The 25,303-nt window shown below is 36.6% G+C and overlaps 1 protein-coding gene across 1 annotated transcript in view; it reads right to left on the bottom strand.

Annotated features, from left to right (window-relative positions):
- LOC138697963 (spondin-2-like) overlaps positions 1–25,303 on the bottom strand; it is a 137,602-nt gene that overhangs the window by 24,853 nt on the left and 87,446 nt on the right. Inside the window, exons 3-4 of the mRNA XM_069823587.1 lie at positions 8,422–8,633; positions 5,226–5,330 (exon numbers count right to left, since the gene is read on the bottom strand). Coding sequence (XP_069679688.1) covers positions 5,226–5,330; positions 8,422–8,633 — 317 coding nt within the window. The remainder of the gene's footprint in view (positions 1–5,225; positions 5,331–8,421; positions 8,634–25,303) is intronic.

The raw sequence follows: 25,303 nt of genomic DNA, 5'->3' as shown, positions 1-25,303 counted from the left end.
CAAGGAGAACAAGGGGAAGACAAGGAGAACAAGGCGAAGGCAAGGAGAACAAGGGGAAGACAAGGAGAACAAGGCGAAGGCAAGGAGAACAAGGCGAAGACAAGGAGAACAAGGGGAAGGCAAGGAGAACAAGGCGAAGGCAAGGAGAACAAGGCGAAGACAAGGAGAACAAGGGGAAGGCAAGGAGAACAAGGCGAAGGCAAGGAGAACAAGGGGAAGACAAGGAGAACAAGGCGAAGGCAAGGAGAACAAGGCGAAGACAAGGAGAACAAGGGAAAGGCAAGGAGAACAAGGGGAAGGCAAGGAGAACAAGGGGAAGACAAGGAGAACAAGGGAAGACAATGAGAACAAAGGGAAGACAAGGAGAATAAGGGGAAGACAAGGAGAACAAGGAAAAGGCAAAGAGAACAGGAGGAAGGCAGGGAAAACAAGGAGAAGGCAAGGAGAACAAGGGGAATGCAAGGAGAATAATTGGAAGTCAAGGAGAGCAAGAGGAAGAGAAGGAGAACATAGGGAAGAGCAGAGGAAAACAAGGAGAACAAGGGGAAGATAAGGAGAGCAAGAGAAAGATAAGGATAACATGGGGAAGACCAGTTTAACAAGTGGAAGACAAGGATAACAAGGGGATGGCAAGGGGAAAAAAGAGAAGTCAAGGACAAATGGAATACAAGGAGAAGCAGGAGAGTACAAGGAGAGGTGAGTGATAATTTTATTAGTATAATTATAAAATTTAGCAATATTAAGAAGCTAAGAAATGCTAACATTGTCAGAGTTAAAATTTTTCGGGAAATTTTCATCACTAACCCCACTAGTAGACTTATTCCGCGAATCCCTAGTAACCAATCCGAGGAACGCTCCTAGTAGGAAGGAAATCAATCCGAAACAAAAGTTGATAATAATAGGATGGAGAGATTTTGAGCGAACAAGAAACAGGTGGAGTGGCCAAGAGCACCTTCAAAGCGATCTAATACGGAATCGTACACGACAATTATAGTTAAATTGATCTCAATTAATCTGGATCGGGTTTAAATACTACTGTACATTAAACAGCTGTAAAACTGTATGTGTACGATAATAAAAAAAAAAATTACCTAGAAAATCTTTCAATAAGTATGTGCAATTCCGTTTTTACGGCTGTCTGCTTGTGAGCCACTCAGTCTAGACGCTTTGATCATCATTCCTACCTAACAGCGATATTTTATTACACGCTTAATACCGTAATTCAAAGGCAATAATTTTCTCCACTTTTTCCAGCTAAAATAGTGGTCGATACCTTTCTTGTACTGCGTGCCGAAGGATATGTGGCAGTGCTGGTTGGCAAGGTCAAGTTCTTCTTTGTGGGGGCAGTGGTAATGAGGTGATGATGGATAAAAATAATCTGAATTGTTGTCTCATTCAACAAATAACTTGCAATTCGATCTAGAATTCTAGACCATATGCAATACAACGAAGAGATGTGAATGCGTTGTAAAAATTAAAGTCGGGATTTCACCTCCATAGACATAGCCTAACGAAATCGGAAAATAACGAACCATACACTTTATTAATGTCTTCTTTAGCTAACGATTCCGAAAATAACGGAGTACACACTTTATTAATGTATTCCTTAACTAACGATTCGGAAAATAACGAACCACACGCTTTATTAATGTCTTCTTTAGCTAACGATTCGGAAAATAACGAACCACACGCTTTATTAATGTCTTCTTTAGCTAATGATTCGGAAAATAACGAACCACACGCTTTATTAATGTCTTCTTTAGCTAACGATTCGGAAAATAACGAACCACACGCATTATTAATGTCTTCTTTAGCTAACGATTCCGAAAATAACGAACCACACGCTTTATTAATGTCTTCTTTAGCTAACGATTCGGAAAATAACGAACCACACGCATTATTAATGTCTTCTTTGGCTAACTATTCGGAAAATAACGAACCACACGCTTTATTAATGTCTTCTTTAGCTAACGATTCGGAAAATAACGAACCACACGCATTATTTATGTCTTCTTTAGCTAACGATTCGGAAAATAACGAACCACACGCTTTATTAATGTCTTCTTTAGCTAACGATTCGGAAAATAACGAACCACACGCTTTATTAATGTCTTCTTTAGCTAACGATTCGGAAAATAACGAATCACACGCATTATTAATGTCTTCTTTAGCTAACGATTCGGAAAACAACGAACCACACGCTTTATTAATGTCTTCTTTAGCTAACGATTCGGAAAAAAACGAACCACACGCTTTATTAATGTCTTCCTTAGCTAACAATTCGGAAAATAACGAACCACACGCATTATTAATGTCTTCTTTAGCTAACGATTCGGAAAATAACGAATCACACGCATTATTAATGTTTTCTTTAGCTAACGATTCGGAAAATAACGAACCACACGCTTTATTAATGTCTTCTTTAGCTAACGATTCGGAAAATAACGAACCACACGCATTATTAATGTCTTCTTTAGCTAACGATTCGGAAAATAACGAACCACACGCATTATTAATGTCTTCTTTAGCTAATGATTCGCAAAAAAACGAACCACACGCTTTATTAATGTCTTCCTTAGCTAACGATTCAGAAAATAACGGAATACACACTTTATTAATGTCTTCCTTACCTAACGATTCGGAAAATAACCAACTACATGGTTTATTAATGCCTTCATTAGCTAACGATTCAGGAAATAACGGAATACACGCTTTATTAATGTCTTCTTTAGCTAACGATTCGGAAAATAATGAACCACACACTTTATTAATGTCTTTCTTAGCTAACGATTTGGAAAATAACCAACTACACGCTTTATTAATGTCTTTTTTAGCTAACGATTCAGGAAATAACGGAATACACGCTTTATTAATGTCTTCTTTAGCTAACGATTCGGAAAATAATGAACCACACACTTTATTAATGTCTTTCTTAGCTAACGATTTGGAAAATAACCAACTACACGCTTTATTAATGTTTTTTATAGCTAACGATTCAGGAAATAACTGAATATACGCCTTATTAATGTCTTCTTTAGCTAACGATTAGGAAAATAACAAACCACACGCTTTATTAATGTCTTCCTTAGCTAACGATTCAGAAAATAACGGAATAATATTGGTCTTCCTTAGCTAACGATAACGAATTATTTTTAACTGATAGATATACGTCAGCCCCATGCGGATAAAGTAGTGTTGTTACAATTCAGATTATATCAGTGAAGTTATCAGAATATATTTGTGAGTACTTGTTTCGTAATGTTTAGTAGAATAAAAGTAACCATGATAAATTTATTATTTTTGAGTAAGTATTGACACAGCAGTAAAAGATCAGATGACTTCACTTATGTTTGATAAGTTGGTGACTAATGAGTAGGGGATGGATTTTAGCATATTTGCATGTTTTATTGCTTAGTTGCAAATCATATGCTACTATTATATAAATGAGTTTCAAGTTATTTGCAACTAAATATCAAGATTTTATAGTGCTTATAGGCTATATACATACAAGTATTTAAGTGATTAAGCATTCTAGTGCTTAAACCAAGATTAAGAACGCGGAAAATCAGCAGAAATAGAATACAGAAGCAACGCAGACATTGAAATACATTACAGTTATATTTTATTTATTGCAATATGACCACATACAGACAGGGCACTGTTATCGGTGAATCATTGTGGACAATTTCGCGTCAATCAACAAAGGCCTCTGATTATTTTGTGTGGATAATAAGGGTATAAAAAACTCGTTTCCTAACAATTTAGAAGAAAAATGCAACTCCAGCAGAAATAAATGACGTTATGTCTCAGTATTCTTATGTTTAACAAGAAAACCATCAATAATAGCAAATTGCGTGAAGTCGAAAAGTTTTTTTTTTTAATTTTAATAGTGCATATTTTATTATTTTTCGTGCATATATACTGTTTTAGTGTATACATGCATACATATTTTGCCGTTTTAGTGCATATGAATCCGCCCCCAACTAATGAGTGAGCAATACATGTGCAACTCTTGAAGCTGTATGAAAGGGAGCGAAGAAAGCAATATTTTTTCAGGCGGAAAATGTTTTAGAAAAATATAGGGGAAAATTTTCTTTCTCAGATCACTACTCCTAGCACACGAATGCTACTTCCTCCACTTTCATTCTGTTTAGTCAGTCGTTACTTGCAGAACGTGAACATTCAGTGGCGAGCAGTTTACAGAATATTTGAAAATGGCACCGTCTACAGTACCAAGATACAGCTTCAGTACGAAATAGGAATATGGTTATTTTGTTGTTGAAGGAGATAATAAACCTAATTGCCTATTATGTTCCGTTCAATATATCATATACGACGTTATTTCAATGGTACCCAACGTAAAGATTTGGGGGGAAAAACAAACTTACAAGTATGTAATTATGTAAGATTGCTGTTTTGTTGCTTATTTTAGAAATTTTATTTTTATTTGTTTTTTTTTTAATTCCATAGATGACATAATGGTTAAACGATTTATTTCCAACAGTGTCCTCAAAACATTACGGAAATGTAGTCGAGATTTATAAACTAGCTTTGGCGATAGAAATGCGTTTTAACATGAAAAATGTTGCATGTCGTATAATAGCAATGTTTGGATCGACATATTTTTGTGAACAGTTATTTTTTTAAGAACCAGTGTAAATAAACTTCACGCTCGAGATTAAATGATTGTCATCCTGTCTTTATTCTACTAACACAGTCCAGCCAAATATTGATACATTAGTGGAAAACAAGAGGTGTCTGCGATAAATTAATCACTTAATACACGAATGTTCAATAGTTTGTGTATGGACTTATCAATCTTATCCTAATTTATGTTTAGAATGGTGATTGTTTTTACAACATGAGTTTATGTACTACCCGCCACTGAAACATGTTTTAGATTCAGAGCGATGTATGGACATAAATCGTGTCTAAAAGATGTGGAGTGAGGTTGACGTCATATATTTCCCTTCAACTGAGTTTGGCATGCCTACATTAGCACATCATAGGAGGCAGATCTATGTAGCACTAGTATGACGGTAATATTATGAACAATTTGGCGGAATTCCTGCATGGGAAACAGGATAGCATACTTGTGAATAGACCTACCAATTCAAACATCCACTTTTTCCTCCATTTGGAATCGCTGGGATTCGGCGTGGACGTAGAGAGTAGTGAAATTCTGAGTAATTACTAACGAAAGTAAATTATCACTAAACCCTCACCTGCACAGACAGGGCGTCGATCCAGTATCCATTTTTACACAGTGGCAAGCTGTCCAGTCCGACAAACCAGTCTGGTGAAGGCACAATTCTCATCGCAACAGATACCTGCAAGACACGAAATCATTCTTGTACTTCAGTCATATTGTCTTTAAAAGGTACCAAAAATAGTGGAAAATTAAAAAGAAACTGACAGACGGATGATAATGTATAATGAGATGAAATTATTCCAAGTAACTCATAATGGGATGGGTTTAGTTGCGCTGGGATGGGTTCAGCTGAGCTGGAACGGGTTGAATTGCTCTGTGATTGGATGAATTAGGGTAGTTTTCTATTCATACATCAGAAAGTTAATTTAATTATGGTAGGTGGAAAATTATTCCAAGAAAACCTGATCCAACACAGTCATCCACAATAAAATTTCATTCCGATTGGTCAGAATTTGAACCTTGCCCTCCAGTGCGACAAGATACTCGTATGTTACATTATTTTGACTAACGCTGTGTCCTAATGTACAGTAGTGGCAAAAAAACCGGACCGACCCTTGTAGCTGATTTCAGAGCATTGTTCACTCCAGAGCACAATAGACTGGTAACTAAGACTTTCGTGGTTCGAATCCTGCCTTGAAAGGAAACTTTTTTTTTTGTTCCTTATTCAAATTTATTCCCAATACTTTTTGATTGCTAGTAAAATACATGTTCTGGGAATAATAAGTTAATTAAGTAGTAAAATATCGCTGCAATCGAAAACTATTGGGAATAAATTTGAATAAGGAACAAAAAAAAAGTTTCCTTCCCAGGCAGGATTCGAACCACGAAAGTCTTAGTTACCAGTCTATCATGCTCTTGAGTGAACAAGGCTCTGAAATCAGCTACAAGGGTCAGTCCGGTTTTTTTGCCACTACTGTACACTTTTCCTGTTATTCCGTTGTGTATTATGTTGACAGCCTGCTACATGCTTCAATGCATCCCAAGCTTCAGCTTTCTCCCAACATTCACACTTGATGACTTGATACATATTTTAATATGTTGTGCGGAACCTAGTCTTCAACATTGTGTTCACATGTAACTTACATTTTGACTCTTTTTATTGCCAAAGATTTTTGTCAGCCGCTGCCTCTTTTACATTTAAATGTGTTCCCATATTTTTATCTTTTATTATTCCTTCCTTTATTATTTACTAAAAAGATGCGTTTGGTAGCTTCCAACTACTTTTCACGTGTGAGTTAGCCTGAATTTAGTAAATTATTGTTATTTATAATACTATACATTATAAAAACTGTAATGTTAAAAACTGCGTCGTAAATTAAATGAGCCTCCGGCGTGGCTCAGTCGGCTAAGGCGCTTGCCTGCCAATCAGGAGTTGCGCTCGAGCGCGGATTCGATTCCCGCTTGGGCTGTTTACCTGGTTGGGTTTTTTTCCCCAGGTTTTCCCCAATCGTAAGGCGAATGTCAAGTAATATACGGCGAATTCTCGGCCTCATCTCACCAAATACCATCTCGCTATCACCACTCCCACCGACGCTAAATAACCTAGTAGTTGATACAGCGTCGTTAAATACAGACCGATTATTTAATCCTGACAGCTCAGCGATGAGAAAGAGGGGAAGTAATAGGAGTAGTGGGGAGAGCTCCGGAAGAGAGATAAGGGCGAGAGGTCGGTAAAGGAATGCAGTACAGCTTAATTGTACTAGAACATAACGCTCTACCTCACGCATGACATCCGATCGCTTCGAAGACAAGCGAGTGACTAACCCAAACACCCCTTGGCGTAACTAAATGGACTCGCCTGACCCAGGCGCACATCTCCGGCGACTGTCAGGACTAAATAATCGTACTAAAGGAAAAAGTAAATTCAGCGCGTTTGCTTCGGATCTGAGCCGAGGGAACGAACCGAATCGCTGATGTCACGTTATCTCAAGATTGCGTGAATGTTCAGTTCCGTAGTTGTCTTTATCATAGTATAACAAGTCTCCTAAAGATCTAGACGTGTCGTGCAGTGCGATAAACTGATCTCTCTTAGAGATCGAGACATGTCGTTATTTTTAGCGTTAGTTCTTGCAAATGTAAATTCAGTATGTGTGTATTAAATTAGATTGTCAGACATTGAAATGACAGCCGAAACGTTCACGTTAAAACAAAGAATTTGTATGCTATGACACATAATGTGAAAAACCGACACGTCGAGACGTGTGTAGGTACTTTAAAGAGAGAATCCTTGGTGTTCCAGTTCCAATTAAAGAAATAGACAACTTCTTAGGCTAGATTAAAGGAAATAGGTTCGCTAACACTAGAATTGCTAAAACGAAAAGTTCTAACGGAATAAAACTCGATGGAATTATAGTAGAGCATCGATTATCCGAATACCGATCAACCGAAACATCGGTTAACCGAAAGCTTTCCAGTCGGCAAATTAAAATTTTCGCGCTCGCCATGTAGAAGTTCCGCTAGCGCTGTTTGCGAGATTTTGCTGCAAAAAAACGAGTCTCAGCCCTGAAGCAAAAATATATTGAACTTCTTTCCCTAAACTGTAGACCTACTTTAATGGGCATTTTGAACTTGTCAAACTAGGCTTGTCAGTTCTCTGTTTTATTTGCAAGACGTGCGATACAAAATATATATGTACAGTTTTGTGTTTAATATCAGTGTTTCTTTGTTTCATACTGCTCCTATTACACCGGTACAATTTGTTTTCGTAAATGAAATGATCGGTTATCCGAAAAATCAGTTACCCGAACACCTCGTCCCCAATTGTTTCGGATAATCGATGCTCTGCTGTAGTAAAATATTGGAACGTTCTCCAAAGAAATCTCTAGATCACAAGAAATGGATATTTCAAAAACCTCATCTCATAAGGTTACTAAACTTTTAAGACTGAACCTTTAGAGTGGCTATAGTCCAAGAATGTCAACAACTCCTGTCTCTCTTCTGTCTGTTTGTCTGTCTGTCTGTCTCTTGTAATAGACCATTCGTTATCTCGTGAAACCAAATGTATGCGTGCGCCGTAGCTCATAACAAGAACCTTATGGTGGAGTAAGCGAGCTAGCTAGCTGCAAGTGGAAGCATAGCGAGGAAGGGAAGTGTCCCAGTCCAATTTTTTCTTCCCCTGACGCGTAGGTAGGTTTCACGAGATAACAAATAGACGTACATACTACTACAGCAGCACTTTTGAAGACCTTTAAATTCTTGTAATTACTTACCCTTGTATGGTTACCATCAACAAAAAATTCTGTCTCGGAGCTTCCTTTGCCCATCGTGATAGCTGGTCCATTAAACTCATCCAAGACACCGCCTCCTCCCTGACTCTGCGCTTCCAGCCCGTCCGACTGTCCTGTTTCGCAGAAAAGCTTGAGACCGTCGCTCGCCCTCTCACCAACTCTGAACAGGAAGTAGGACTTGTCATGGGATCGGCCTGCAAAGAAAATGCATCTTCCACATTGGTAATGGCAAATGAGTAATGACGATGTAACTTTTCAACTGCAGTAGAGAGAAGGAATTAACACATGATTATGTGAGAGCTCCATGTAATAGTACCGTATCTACATATAAAAATGACTAAAAAGGAACCCGTCCTAAAGCCTCTCTGTCAGTCTTCTCATAGAATCTATTCGAGATAATAGCCTAGTGAATGAACAGAACTTCGCTACACCGTTGAGTTTTTTTTTTTCATCGGTACACGTACCAACACAAGAAACACAACCATATTCGCTCACTACGCGCACTCTACTGCTGTTTGCCTTAGTTCTGGTTTACCTGCTGTACATATAACTTGGTCCATTTTATAGGAAGGTGTCACTAACCGAGATATTGCCGGTCCTATAATGTATTTTCTTCTTTCTGTGGAGGTCCTTCTGTACTGGGATCATTGATAGGTATATTTTATGTACAACTTCTTAAGAAGAAGAAAAATTTTCACACCAGCGATATTACAGAGCAATTCCTTCATGGACACCAGTTTAATTTCATATCACCTAATGTCTTCAGCCATCTTCCCTAGAGATACAAAAGAATTATGCTCAGATTATTCCCTGATGGTCACTGTATCTTGGCATACCAGCGGGTCTCGCCAATTATGGATTGCTTAGATTCACCCTGGATACACAGCAAACCTTGGCACAGCGGACTGGTGTGTGTGAGAATACGCCTAGCTGGGAGTTATTACAATGAATCAACGATGGTTCAAGTCAGGAATTGGCATCCGTGTGCATTCGCACAGCGTAAATTCTATATTTTCACTCGTGTGAAAGTTCTGAAGACTGCCTAACCTGTAAGCTCAAGTCAGTGATCGACAAATATCGATTGCAGAGCTTAAAAAGCGAACACAACCAATATTGTACAGGCTGAGCCAAAAGTATCCACACAAGTGGGGATTATATTATGCCACAGTTACAGGAAATGTTCCACATGTCACATGTCAGACGTTAAGCATATAAAATTTCATAAAAATAGGACTTAGTGATATGGAGGAATAAAATTTATGTAACATATATTTTAATGGTGGTAGGTTTAAGTAACCCCTTAAACGACGCTCAGGATCCCAGCTGAATCCTCCCTTGGAAAGTGACTATTTATTTTAGAATGAAGAAAATGATGTATGTTGTTCAGTTTGTGGAAAAATTGATACCATTGTTGTAAAATTCTATTTAGAGCACCACTATAAAACATACCATAGTAGGAGCGGATCTTGAAGTCCTTCTGAATAATGTTCATAATGATAAACTTACAATAGAAGTAGCTTATTCAATCATACTGTATAGTGTAGGCTATACCATGAATATATTATGCATCATTACACATCGCTCTTATAGAGAAAAGGATCTTTATTTTAATTTAATTTTCGAAGATTCATTTTTATGGTGTTTTTAAGTGTATTGGCTTTCTTCAAGTCCAGTTCAGATATTTAAAATTATAGAAATATGTTCACAATGTACAAGTAATTTCATTGTTTAAACACCATTAAAGTAACTGCGTACTTATATACTGTACGTGATTTATTTCAATTTATACTATCGAAACAACTCTCTCATCCTTAACCCATTCTCAAGTATTATGGCACCGCTTTGACTGTAAACGGATTCCTTGTGCACGAAATATGTTTCAGTTTAGTACTGTGCAGGCACGCAGTGCAGGAATCTGTCGATCACTGCTATGAAGTGATGGTTCATAATAATCCTCTATATAAATCAGTCAATGAATAACGGGTCGCAATCCAGCTTAAATTCTGCCTACATTAAAATCTGTAACTACTCGCCTGAACGTGAGTTAATATAACTTAAAAGTGAATGAAATTTCACTTTCCTAAGAATGCGCATGTCGTTGAAATGTTCCATGGATGAGATTGCCTCGAGTTCAAAGTCAAGGTCAATCAAAATTATGATTGATGTTCTGTTTAATTTAAATTTATCTCTCTCCCATAGACATAAACAGTTTACTGCCGTGCTGACATCGTATAGCTTTCAGGAAATGTTCATCGTTTACGTGTCAGACGCATCTCATTTCATCGACCCAAATACCAACTTGAAGATGAAGGTGTTATTTGTACCTCCCGAGGGAAAATTCCAACGGATATTAAGAATAATCTGTTACTTCATTTTATTCTATTGCGACCCATGTTGCAACTACAAGTGCTGTAATTGACCTTCTCTATCTAAAGAATGAATCCTTAATGAATGAGAGATGATACAAAACGATAACATAATAATAATAATAATAATAATAATAATAATAATAATAATAATAATAATAATAATAATAATAATAATATAGATTTTAGCAGCTGAAAATTAAAAATTTAGGAATATGTACATCAAATTAGCATTTTATAGCACTTTCAACGTTAGACTTTACCATTAAGCACTTTAAAAATCAAATTTATTATTTAATGCCATTTTTTAAGTTATAATTTGGCATTTTGTAGCGTTTTGGGATAGAAAAAATTAATCTGAAATTGTGAACTTTAAGAGACATGCCAAAAGATATGTGACTTTAACCTGACCCAAATTCTTACTCAATCACGATTCACTCGCTACCACATAGAACTAGTTTGTGGGAGTACATTGGACCTTAGGAGATTGCATAGGCAGCTAGTATTCTAACACCATCACCAGACAAATTAATTGAAAACGTGAGATAATGGCACAGGTAATAAAAATAAGGTAAATTATCAGGTAGGTTACATTCATGTGCTATTTATAGGCTATTATAAAAGCTAATATGGCGGGAGTGACCAAACTATTTAAAAAAAATGTAAGAATATAGCCCAGCGTTTTTTAACCTTTTTCAACATGTGGCACACTAAAGCTGCATTTTAAAATCCAACGGCACACTCAAATAATGTAACCCAGTGGTTACCAACCTGGGAGGAAGGGTTTTGAGAGTTTTAGAAGGGAATTAAATCTAGAAATACAGTACAAATAAATGAAATAAATGTATATGCATCAATATATTATATTTTATATTTTCAATTTCACATGCATTATTTTTTAGTCAACATAGGGAGAGGGGAATGATAATGTGATGAATGATGGAGCAAAAAAAGTTGAGAAGAGAAACAAAATATATGCTAATCGTTATCTCGTGGAGACTAGTGGCACGTCAGGGGAAGCAGAAAGTGAACTGAGAAGCTTCCCTCTTTCGCTATGCTTCCACTTGCAGCTAATTAGCTCACTTACCCCCATCCTAAGGTTGTCACTCTGAGCTACGGCGCATGCATGCACTTGGTTCACGAGATAACGAATTGCGTATACTGTACACATTCTTCACAAATAGAACTAACACACTTTCTTCTATTTTTATTTGAAGTTTGTAATAAAAATATACGCGTAAAAGTTAATGATAGGAAATTATTGCATTGTAATATTAGTGTGATTAATTATGCTATTATGCAGGTTTTGTTAATTAATTTAGGAAATATGAAAACATTCAATATTATAAGTTTTGCTAAGGTATTTAATATAGGCTACCAAATATTATATATACATATATATATATATATATATATATATATATATATATATATATATATAGACACACACACAAACACACACACACGGTGATTCACAAGGATTTACCGTCCCTTAAGGAGCTTATTTCCGAAGACATTTTGAATAAAAAATGTCATATGAACATTTGTCACAATCTCATTATTTTCAGAATTACACTAATTTGAAATTGTTTGTAAAAACCATTAGTCTTTAGTTTTAAGGATAAAAGAATATTACACATAAAGAATGAACTATTCAGGAGAATCATTTCTTTAATTAGCTAGTATTCTGAAGCTAAAATTTTGTTGTGAATTTCATAGTTGCTTCGTACAGAATCTTTTTTTTATTTATTTTTAACTGTAAAATTACATTTTCTTACGCATTTATTACAAATGTTGCAAATCACGCCACTCTTGTAAATTCTTTAAGACTGTACATTAGGATGCATAATTAAACAGTAAAGAATCAAGTTCCTAAAGTCCTATGATTTGTAACAAATTTCTTGATAAGTGCGTAAGAATGATGTCATTTTAGTTAAAAATTGAAAAATAAAATATGTGCAAAACAATTAACAACACATTTTTAGCTTCAGAACACTATCCAATTAAAGAAACTACACTTCTGAATAGTACATTCTCTATTTGTAATACTCTTTTACCCTTAAGACTAAAGAAAAAAGGTATTTTAGTAACAACTTCAAATTAATGTAACTTTGAAAATATCAAGATTAGGACAAATGTTTATGACATTTTTTGCTCAGAATGTATTCGGAAATAGGCTCCGTAAGGAACACTAAATCCTCGTGAATCACCCTTTATATCATTGAAATATAATTTAGTCAAATAGTGGTGAATATTCAATAACCTCTGGTATTACGTAATACCAGAGGTTGATAGTAATATTTTGTCTCAGTTATTTCGCGTCTTGTATCACAGATATCTGAATAACCTCTTATATGTGACAAAATATGATACTGTGATTTATAGGTCATTGCACGTAAGATATTATTTGTGGCTTGAATTTCACTGAGGACTACTCTGCATTTAAAGAACACATCACAGAATGGATACACCGTTGTCTGTCAGCTATAGTTTATAACGAGATCGCATATGCTGTATGTTATTGTCGAACTTTGCCCCCCTTATGAATTGTAAGGAAAATTAATGGAGACATAAATAACGCAGCGATCTGATCGAAGATAGCAGATATCCACATTATTATAGATATAGGAAATTATTTTCGTCTGATTGCAGAGATCAGATTAAGATAGCATTTCTTATAATACTTCCGACTACTGGGAACACCCAATTGTCTAATCTTTGAGGATATCTCCTAGTACGGGATCGCTAAATAATACGTCAAAGGAAGAGAGAAAGAACACTCTATAAGCCACACCTACTCCACAACTAAAGACGACGCCCAAATTATAATATGTAACAGGGGTGAACAATTTTTTTTCAGTTTCAATTCAACAATTTTTAGCAGCTTTCATTGCTTTCTATGTATATACAAGGTTTATATATTATGATTCGTTTTGTCCTCATGCTAGCAAACATGTGCGGAACTCCTAGTCTATGTAGCCAGCATGGACAGTGGTGTCATTGTTATGTTTTAGCAATTGGTTCTCTCCGCTAATTACAGCAAAATTCCATAATTTTAATATCAAACTAAATTAAAGTAAAAACAAATATATGATTGCAACATGCTATTGCAAAATTATGTGTAGAGTATTTTAAAAACTTGCAAATGCTGACTTGCTTCGTGAAGAAGAACAGTACTTGTACAGAATATTCATAACACTAATTAGGTTTGAATATCAGAACACACCAACAAATATTTTAAACATCCGAAGATACAGCTGCACATGCAGTTATATGCTGACATTGTTATATCAAGTTTATTTAAATTTTCACTTTCAAAAACATCAATAATTATCTATCATCTAATTTTATTTTTCTTAGACGTACCCTACCACCGCTACATTGCACTACAGGACTATACTGATTACTAGAGCCCGGATGTTTAGGCATTTATAACAGTCAAAACAGGCAGGCAAAAAAGGCAATAAAAACGTAAAATAGACACAATAATCTTAAAAAAAAAGGCATTATAATTTTTAAAAGGCATAATATATTTTAGCAATAAATTCAAATTATATCAACATAACACGCATATTTACTTCGTAGGTGACTCATGTTGACTTCTTTTCGTGATTATCTGTCTTTTCAGAAACCTTACATAACAAAACTGTTCCATCGGTTGAAAACACATGGGCACCAAATTCACTAAAGTAAGCTTGAAGTTTACTTTTTTTCAATCGCAGATGTTCATGAATTTTAAGACAGGGAGTCAAATCTTCTGAAGAATACCTTCTGACACACAATTCTAAGGTCATTGCACAATGTACATCCCAGTGTGTATGCCAGTTCCTATTGTGGATATGATCGTAAACGCACAAGGTCTGTAACCCCGGGTCATGGCAGAGAAATTGACATAACCTATGTCACACGACAGGCCGATATTCGAGTTGTCATATAGCTTTCGGTTGCTGTTCCTCTGTCTTTTCAGGTCAAGTACGATCCATATTGCGACTCAAAATCTAATTTACATTTTACAGCTTCCATATGACAGTTATATTTTACTGCTTCCACATGGCAAACTTCCTACTCAAATTGAAGTCATGGAATAATAAAGAAACAGGACGAGAAACTACAGGCTCTAATTTGTTTAGAAAAATGATGATAGTCCACGGAGAGTAGTGTCAGGCTTTTAGGTGAGCACTGAATCATATATGTTAAAAAATTCCAACTTTTGGAGTTAAATTTAACTTCCAGGAATGGAGACGAGCTCTTCGTAAAGGACATTATTTCGGAAAACCTTCCATCTGATCAAAATGTTTTGTTCGCTCCCTTGCATACAGCCTGAAAAGTTGTACATGTATTGATAATCCAGTACACTCTTTATTCCTGCTTATCAAACTGAAGTCTATTAACCCTTAGAAGCCGGAAGACTTATGCCACTATTACACGCAAATGTCTAACTCTTTAACCAGAGGTTCGTATACCTGCATAATCGGGTAAATTCGTGTTGGGTTCGTTAGCCGAGCGGTTTAAGGTGCACAAGATATATCCAACCAACATATCGTGCCCAAGATCGCAGGTTCGCGTCCCGGCTACTACAGTCAATTGAGCCTGTGGTAAAGGATGGGGAGGGCCCATGTAAAACAATCGGTGCAATGGCACGCATGGAAACTGACGGGGTTTCAGTTGACTACAATTGAAATTATTTGCTCCTTTTTTAAGAAAAAGAAACATTACAAAAAATTTGTTTTAATCCGAAAGGTTAACGGCTGTAACAGTACATTCCAACATACTCTATTACCATAATATACATTTCCAGAAAAAAAGAAAGGTTCGCCTTATCTTACTAAGTTTAGATACAACGCACTGCGCATTTGGGGTAAATAAAAGCGCCTGTGAATATGCTACTTGTGGACAGTCTTTCGAAATTTGTTGCCTACATACAGGTGGATTTCCATCAAAACTCGGCCTTTTTTTTTTCTGGAAATGTACAATGCTTACAATTTTCTTTAACTTCGATTTTCTCAGAACAAGCTATACAAGCGTTACCCGATTCCTGCCCTGAACCACAGAATTATGCTTAGGGGAAAAAAAGAAAAGGTGCAGAAGCGTAATGATGAAATTCACAATTTGAGGACAGTTGTGCCGTTCTTATAAGACACTGCACTTGCTCACAAGTTCCTGATTGTCCGATTGCTTTGCAGAATATTGATGAAATTGGCTTTCAACTAACTGACCATCATATTCGCCAGATCTAGTCGCCACTCCCTCAGACTACAGAGTGAACATTAAATCTTTTCCTGATTATAAACATTTGAGCCGTTCAGAGCAGAAGTGGTGTAAGTCAAAGTTGGATAATGGAGTATAAGTAAAAATTCTGTAAAATACAGCGCGAAGTAGTAATTAATACGTTCTTCGTGCTATCCACTGACTACTAATAGTTTAAGTAAATTGAATATTAATTGCTACTTTGTGCTGTATTTTACCGAATGTTTACTTTAACCCTCATTACCCATTTTGACTTACACCACTTCTGCTCTCAACGGCTCATTTATTACTGGAAAAGTACACTGAATACAGAGACGCGGTTTTCAGCAAATGATACCTCAACCTTCGAAGTTTTTATGGATATACCTCAATATGTGCTCCATTTGTTCCCCGGAGAACGTCAGACCGAAACCCGATTTCATGCCATGTTTTCGCTAACATCTCAATTTTCCGACTGCCAAATCCCAACATTGTGTCTGTTGACTTTTCCAAAGCATGAAAGATTGGCTTATCAGAAAAAGAAACTTGCTTAAGACAGTCAATGTTTCGTTCAGTTTCTTCCAGAAAATATGCAGCAAATGTAGCACTTCGGGGACGGTCGTCTAGCAAGAAAGTTTGCATGATTTTCACTTTGTAAGCGTCAAACTGCAGCCGTCTGCACAAAATTTTCACATCTCTAGAAAAGTCAATAGATGCAATGTTCGGTTTTGGGGGTTGGAAAAGCGAGATGTTTGCGAGAAACACGACACGAAAGCGGGTTTCGATTAGACGTTCTCAAATTCAATAGTTCGTACATCAAGAAGTTGTGAATAAAATTTGTCGAAAAAATTCGTCATCAGAGTAAAGAATGATGGTCTGTAGAAGATAAAGGAAATTAGCAAGTGCTTCAAGCATACGATAGTGACGTGGATGCTAATCCTATCGTGTTATCAGATTATAAGTTTTGTCCCCTAGAAATGCGTTTTTGTATGCACAAGATTACACTGATAAACAAGTGGTAGATATCTGATGTTTAATATTTCTAATGTAGTTTTTCATGCTGATTTCAAATCTGAAAACCGTTTTGCGCTATCACGTCGGTTTTGAAATTATCGACGAAATTTTATTTTTACATGGAACACTTCGTCGAATTTTTTTTGTCGTTTTTCCAGATGGTGTAGAATTTCACCAGATGTGTTTTGATACGTGTGCGGCTATGTAAGAGACAAATTCCATTGGAAAACTTTTACACAGTTTCTTAAGAAAACATAATATGAACCATACTTTGATTCGAAAGTGAATAGTGGTAAGTCGTGGGAACCACAGTTCATCTGTTTGATCTATGCATGCAACTTGTGCGGTTGGATAAGGAAGGCGAAGAACAGCAACCACCTGACATTTGGAGTTCCTGTGATATGGCGTGAGTCAAGCAACCACACCACAGACTGTTATTTCTTTTTGTCAAACGTCACCGCATTCTCCTACAAAACTAGTGCATCTGTAAAGTATCCAGACGTTCCTTCAGTTTCGAAACCAATTTCACATGACCCCGTCACTTGTCCAATACCAACAGCACCTGCAGAATACATAGTTAATGAAGAAACGCAAGAAGAAAGTCCTCTTTTATCTCCTACCAACGACCCAGACTCTGACTACTATCAACCTGGAGAAGATATTCATTTAATGAATAATGCTCAACTTTGCGATTCGTACGGGACCTGGCACTAACAAAAGGCCAAACTGAACTGCTCGGTTCACGTCTTAAGCAATTTAATTTCCTTGCACTGGTTACGACTTCACAGTTTCGGCACAGACATAAAGAATTTGTGAAGTTCTTTGCAATGAGTGATACTATTTGATAATGCATGGACATTCAAGATCTTATGTCAAGCTTCGGTGTAGAACACAGCATTGAAGCATGGCGACTGTTCATAGACTCACCTAAGACAAGTTTGAAGGTAGTAAATAATATTATTACACAATGGAAACAGATATGCGTCAGTACCGGTTGCATATTCTATGCACCTGAAAGATACGTACGAAACCATGTTGCTATTTCTAGAAAAAAATTCGCTGTCGCGAGTACAATTGGCGTATCTGTGGTCATTTAAACGTTATCACTATTCTCATGGGAATGTAGACAGAGTACACCAAGTACTGCTGTTTCATCTGCGAATGGGACATCACAGACAGAAAAAACCACCACATAAAGAACAATTGTCTGTTCAGAAATAGAATGCAGCCTTCGTGTGCCGTGGGTTGAGCATGACAAAGTTATCATGTCACCGCTTCATATACAGCTCGGACTCATGAAGAATTTCGTGAAGGCACTAGACACCGACTCAGATGCTTTTTGGTACCTGTGTAACAAGTTTCCAGAGTTGAGTTACGCGAAAGTGAAAGGTGTGTTCATAGGTCCACAAATGAGGAAGACCATTGCAGACAGCCACTTCCAAGACTTACAGGATGGTACTGAAATATTACTACTATAATTATGTGTCATGTGGCACAATTGCACCATTTTCTTAGCTAAAGCCATGTTCATTAGTACTCCATTTAGCAATAAATGCTCTACTGAAACTTCTCTCTGTGACTTCTTATACATAATGGTTGATGTCGTATATCTCAAGAACGGTGGGTAATAGAGACAAATGGTTTGTATATTTGGAATCGGCATGTTTCAGTTGTCTTAGAACGCCTGTTGGGTACCAAGATATCCCCCGAAAGTGTTTTTTTGTTATTCAGTGTTATTTTTTCGGACAGGAGAAACAAGTTGGATCCTGAAAACATGGAAAAGATAATTCTGTCACAAAGTTTCATACAGTCATGATAGAAAATGAACTGTCTGTATCAAATTAGTTCTAATTAAATTAGGAAATTATCACCGTATTAATGATATGCATTTTAACTTTGTAAGGAACCTGCACCTTGAATAGCAACTGAGTCTACGTAGTCTAAACATCAATAAATCTTCTATTGCTCCAAAACGAAAGGTCGACAATTGAGGGAGATCTTGCTGAACAGAAGTTTTGAATCATGGGCAAAGGAGTTACCCTGTATTCTGAGTGCCCCAAGGCAAATTCCTGGATGTCATCAAAAACAAATTTATCAATTTCAGAATACATTAATGCAATTAAAATGTCCAGCAATCTATCTGCGGTTAGATCTGTGCCCGGCAGAAGTTTCAACACAACCCGTTGTCGCCATCTCGGCTGCAGCGATAAGGAATCTCTTGGTCACGTGCTGGGATTCTGTCGAAAAACGGAGCTGCTGCGCAACAATCGATATCATAAGGCCAGGACCGGTATTGCTGATGTCCTCAAGCGTCGTGGATGGGAAGTGGCCTACACCAGGAGATCCACTGCGTTTCATCCTTAGATTCGAACAGAAGAGTGGATATTGTACCATTCACAGGACTCAATCTAAGGGAATAGTTCTTGATCTTACAATCCTATTTGAAAGAGATGCCCTGCAGGCACAACCCGTTGATATGAGGAGAAGAGACCCATTTATGAGTCCTGCATCCCGTACCTAAGTGAGAAATATAACATTCCAAGTAGACAGTGGAGTGTTTCTTATCTTTTGTTTGGTGCACGTGGTACACTTCCTAAATTCACATGTAATATTTTGAAAGCACTCGGTCTTCGTTTATTTGAAATTCAAAACATTTTATTGAATATTCTTAAGGATTCGATCCAAATACTACATTACCATTTATATTTTGGCCATTAATGATTCTGTTGGGTTTTCATTTCTCTTAATTTGTTTACTTAAATTTCTGTATTTAATCATTTTTGTCTTTCTAATTTATTCTGTAGTGCTTTTATTCTCGATCTTTATGGTCACCCTCATTGAAGCCAGATTATTTTGTTAAAAAATACCCCCCCCTAGCAAATTAAAGTGATCGTGCCTTTCTTTATGCCCAATAATTTGAATATTTTCCATTATATGGCTAATGTTTTGCTTTTCGTGGGTCTTACATTATGGCAAGTTTGTTGGCTCTTCAGCTTTTAGTACATTATATAAGTGTATATTTCGGCATTTTGAAATGCATTTGTGCACGCATATTTTATGGCTTTTAGTGTATATAATTTTATTCTCAACACTACTTATATTATTGGCTGAATGGTGAGAGAGACAATTGGCGGAAGAGGCCGAAACCTAAAACTCGTAGTAGCCTACAGAATAAAAAACCAGCTTCAGCTCGTGGGTGTAGTCAACTTGTACAGTTGCTTTCTTGTAACACTCACTGTGTACTGACAGACCAATGCATTTGCATCTTTGGGATTCTACGACTTGTCCCATTAATTTCATTAGATATATACTCTCAACACTACAAGAATAGACTAAGCAGTACAACATTGCATTGAAACAAATCATTGTTTTAGAAAGCTAAGTTAAGCCGACTATTTAAAAATACATTCCCTGGCACGATCCGGTAGGCGGTTGTACACTTTTTGTTTCACCATTGAGTGTCCACAGCACTACAGAATAATGGGAGTTGCCTCTTGCATTTAAATAAACGTTTCCTGAGTTGAACAACTTGAAAAAATTCTTTTTATGTTTTGAATATTTATGTTTCTCTCTACGCCAGTTTCATCGCCGGCGCCCACAATGCAGTGATGTCAGCGTGTATAATAATTCCACTACAACCATTTTCAAGGGCGCGAATCGTATAAAACAAATTGTGTAACATTTCTGTATTATAATAAAATATGTATTTTCAATTCACCTGTGAGATCTCTGATAGAAACTTCTGAATCCCAAATTAAAATATTATCGTCATTATTATCAGTATTATTATAATTGTTATTATTATTATTATTATTATTATTATTATTATTATTATTATTATTATTACAAATGGCTTTCAGAGAACCCGCTGGTTCATTGCCGCCCTCACATAAGTCCACCATCAGTCCCTATCATGTGCAAGATTAATCCAGTCCCTAGCATCATATCCCACACCCTTCAAACCCCTTCTCTCCCCTCATGTCTACCATACGCATTTCTGAATTTTGCCCTACGTCCTGCATGTCCTGCCCATCCCAAACGTCTGGGTTTAATGTTCCTAATTATGTCAGGTGAAGAATACAATGCGTGCAATTCTGAGTCGTGTAACTTTCTCCATTCTCCTGCAACTCTGTTCCCTCATAGCCCCAAATATTTTCATAAGCACATTATTCTCCAACACCCTTAACCTCTGTTTCTCTCTCAAAGTGGCAGTCCAAGTTTCACAACTATACAGAACAACCGGTACTATAACTTTTTTTTTATAATTCTAACTTTTTTTAATAGACTAGATGGCAAACGCTTCTCAACCGAATAATAGCAGGCATTTCCCATACTTATTCTGTGTTTAATTTCTTCTCGAGTGTAATTTATATTTGAAGAGTCCACTGTAAGAATGATGGATGTCATTTAGAATACATTTTACAGGAGAAGCAATTGAAAGTTTGAAATGCTTAGCGCTCAAAGCTTAACTGTGATTTTCCGATCATTACTGGACAATGACTATCAGTATTAATGCCATATAACTCTGTATGTGCATTCTATATGTCTTAAGCTATGCATTGACAGTCTTGGTTCATTTTCGACAAGAAAGTGACATCCATCATTCTTGCAGTGGACTCTTCATTTGTTACTGTTGCTACAAGGTATTTGAATTTTTCCACATCTTCAAAGGATAAATTTCCAATTTTTATATTCTTATTTCGTCCTATGTTCTGGTCACGTGACAATCATATACTTTATCTTTTCAGGATTTACTTCCAAACCTATCTCATTATTTGCTTCCCGTGTTTTCCATAACAGTTTGTGGATTTTCTCTTAACATATTCACGTCATACGCATAAACAAGCAACTGATGTAATCAGTTCAATTCCAAATCCTCCCCGTTTCCCTGGACTTTCCCAATGGCATATTCTACATAGAGCAAAGTTAAAAAGTAAAGGTGATACAGGATTGTTTCCGATCTCTGATAACGAATTTGAATGATATCATGTGCGTCAGGAGTCACATGACAGCTGAGCTGTGGCGCGAGGTGACAGACCAGTAGTGAGTGATCTCATAGTCAAAGTGCACGGCGACTCACAGCAGAAATTTCCAAGAAAATCGAGGGGTACATAACAACACTTTCCGATGCCAACTACAGCTAAGTGAAAATAAAAGAAGCCTGCAATAATCGAGGTTTGGTTATTTTCAAGAAAGGCATCTTCTGTGTACTTAATAAGATTGGTAAAGCTCGAATGGAATTAATTTGTATCATCCCGTGGGGTGCGGCGACTTGTGACGGGAAGCGGATTTGCTTGCTTCTTGCACTCTGGAATTAATCCCATCCGATCTTTGCCAGTCTTATTAGGTACACACAAGATGCCTTTCTTGGAAATAACGAAACCACGTTTTAGCAGGCTCCTATGATTTTCACGTAACTGTACTTGGCATCGGAAAGAATTGTTATGTACCCCTCCCAAAAAGGCTCGATTTTCTTGGGCATTGCTGCTGTGGTACACCGTGCACTCTGATTATGAAATCACTCACTACTGGTTTGTCACTTCTCGCCGCAATTCAGCTGTCTGTGTGATTCCTGACGCACATGTCGTCATTCAAATTCGTTATAAGAGATCGGAAACAACCCTGTAGTGCATCTCCTTGCTTTAACTTTATTATTATTATTATTATTATTATTATTATTATTATTATTATTATTATTATTATTATTACTATAATCACCATCTGGAAATACGTCAGCGTCTAGGACCAGGCAACTATACGTTGAGATTATTTCTGGTCTTTTTAATTACGTCAACACTTACGTATTTTGGCAGTTCTAAATTAAAGGTGCAAAAGTCTTCTGAGAGAATTTTAAACACGTTCCCACCAGTAAACAGTATTTGGTGATTGGGCGCCAGACTAACACGTCACCCTGATGCTATACATAGGCTAAGAGAATTTCTAATATAGCAACTCGTGTTTATGCAGGTGAGTCGTGTTACATTGTGCAGTACCATCACGTACTATTGATCCTGACACGCTTCACAGCTCATACGTTACCTTTTACTTGCGAAAATAAACTATACTTCAGGATCTGATAATTCAGGGCCAACCTTATTCCGCAAAATGTTTTAAATTAAAATTGGAAAGCTGGTAGTATGTGGTAGACTATACACTATCAATTCCTCTCTCACAATGTTTACAACAAGAGTCATCAATGCAAGCGTTGCAAGACTTTGTACGTACGATGTAACAACCGCACTCAAAATCATAAGAATTCACTGTGGATAAGCTCATAACAATTTCTCCTTCTCCTGTTCCTTTTTTCTTCTTTCTCCTTCTCCTGGCCCTTTACCTTCTACTTCCATATCTTTTCCCCCCTACTCCCTGTTTTTCTTTCGTAAATTTCCTTCATATTCTGGAGCTTTTCATTCTCTTTTTGGACCTTCCCCTTTTCGTCCTTTTCTTCTTTTTCTTTCGGATCCTTCCCTTCTTCGACTGGATAGCTTCCTTTTCCCCTTCTGGACCCTTTTCTTTCTGAACTTTATCTTTTCTATCTCGCCTGACAATTTTTATCTTCTTCTGAACCTTCGTCTTCCTACCCACTTGTTCCTTCTTTCCCTTCTGGACCTTTTCCTTCTTCTTCTAGACTTCTTCTTTATTCTCCTTTTAGACCTTTCCCTTCTGAACCATTTTTTCTTCTTCTGAATATTTTCCTTCTTCTCGACGTTTTCCTTAATTTCCTTTGGACATTTCTCTTCTTCTCCTAACCTGTTCCTTATTCCCATTCTGAACATTTACATTCTTTTCTTTTTGTACATTTCCTCCTCCTTCTGAACTTTTCTCTCTCCCTTGTATCTTTTCTTTCTCTTTCTGGATTATTTCCATGCCTTTACTCTGTTCCTTTCTTCTCATCTGAATCTTTTCATTATTTTTCTAGGTCTATTCCTTATTCTCTTTCTGAACCTTTTTTCTACTTTATAGTTCCTTTTTGTTCTTCTTCTCGACATCTTCCTTTTCTCCTGCTTAACCTCTCTCTTCTTCGTCTAGATATCTTCCTTTTCCGCTTCCGAACCTTTCCCATCTTCGCCTCGACATCTTCCTGTTCCCCTTCTGGATATTTCCTTTTTCGTCTCGACTTTCTTTTCCCCTTCTGGACCTTTTTCTTATCCTAGACACTGATGGATATTACCATCTTTCAAAATTGAAATACACAATTACCTAATTCAACAGGCATAGTAAATTATATTCGCGCTTAAATGTAGTACTCATAAGCAATATTTAATAATATGTGTTTTTTTTTCAAACCAGTTTACTGAAATGATTTCCTCTTAATATAATAAACAGTGATAATATTTAAATGTAAATCATTTTACTTTATAAATGATATTTCTAAGCAATTATCTTTACATTTCTAATGTATTCAGATTAACTAGTAACTTATATGAATTTCAACAGTAGTATTTCACTTTGGACTCTCACTTTGAGAGAGGAACAGAGATTAAGGACGTTCGAGAATAAGATGCTTAGAAAAATATTTGGGGGTAAGAGGGATGAAGTTACAGGAGAATGGAGAAAGTTACATAACGCAGAACTGCACGCATTGTATTCTTCACCTAACATAATTAGGAACATTAAATCCAGACGTTTGAGATAGAAGGGCATGTAATACGTATGGACGAATCCAGAAATGCATATTATAGAGTGTTAGTTGGAAGACCTGAGGGAAAAAGACCTTTGGGGAGGCTGAGAAGTAGATGGGATGATGCAGTAATACCTATTAAAATGAATTTGAGGGAGGCGGGATATGATGGTAGAGACTGGATTATTGTTGATCAGGATAGGGACCGATGGCGTCCTTATGTGAGGGCGGCAATGAACCTCCGGGTCTCTTTCTCTTCTTCTTCTTCGTCTTCTTCTTCTTTTCCTTATTATTATTATTATTATTATTATTATTATTATTAATAGTCGTAGTCATAGTACTAGTAGTAGTAGTAGTAGTAGTAGTAGTAGTAGTAGTAGTAGTAGTAGTAGTAGTAGTAGTAGATCATAATTCTGAACTTTTCCTTATTTCCTTTCTTTAGGCCTATATTTCCATTTTCTACTGGCATTTTTATTCTCTTTGGATAACTTCTTCTTCTTCTTCTTCTTCTTCTTCTTCTTATGTCTTTTCCGTCTCTCTCTTCTCGACTTTTTTTCGCCTTCTGTATGCTTTCTCTTGTCCCTTCCTGTATCTTACCCTTCACCTTCTAGTTCATTTCCTTTCTTTCTTCTTTTTT

The sequence above is a fragment of the Periplaneta americana genome, chromosome 4 (genome assembly GCF_040183065.1).
Source record: "Periplaneta americana isolate PAMFEO1 chromosome 4, P.americana_PAMFEO1_priV1, whole genome shotgun sequence".
NCBI classification, from domain to species: Eukaryota; Metazoa; Arthropoda; class Insecta; order Blattodea; family Blattidae; genus Periplaneta; species Periplaneta americana.
This window is presented reverse-complemented; position numbering and strand designations above follow the sequence as displayed.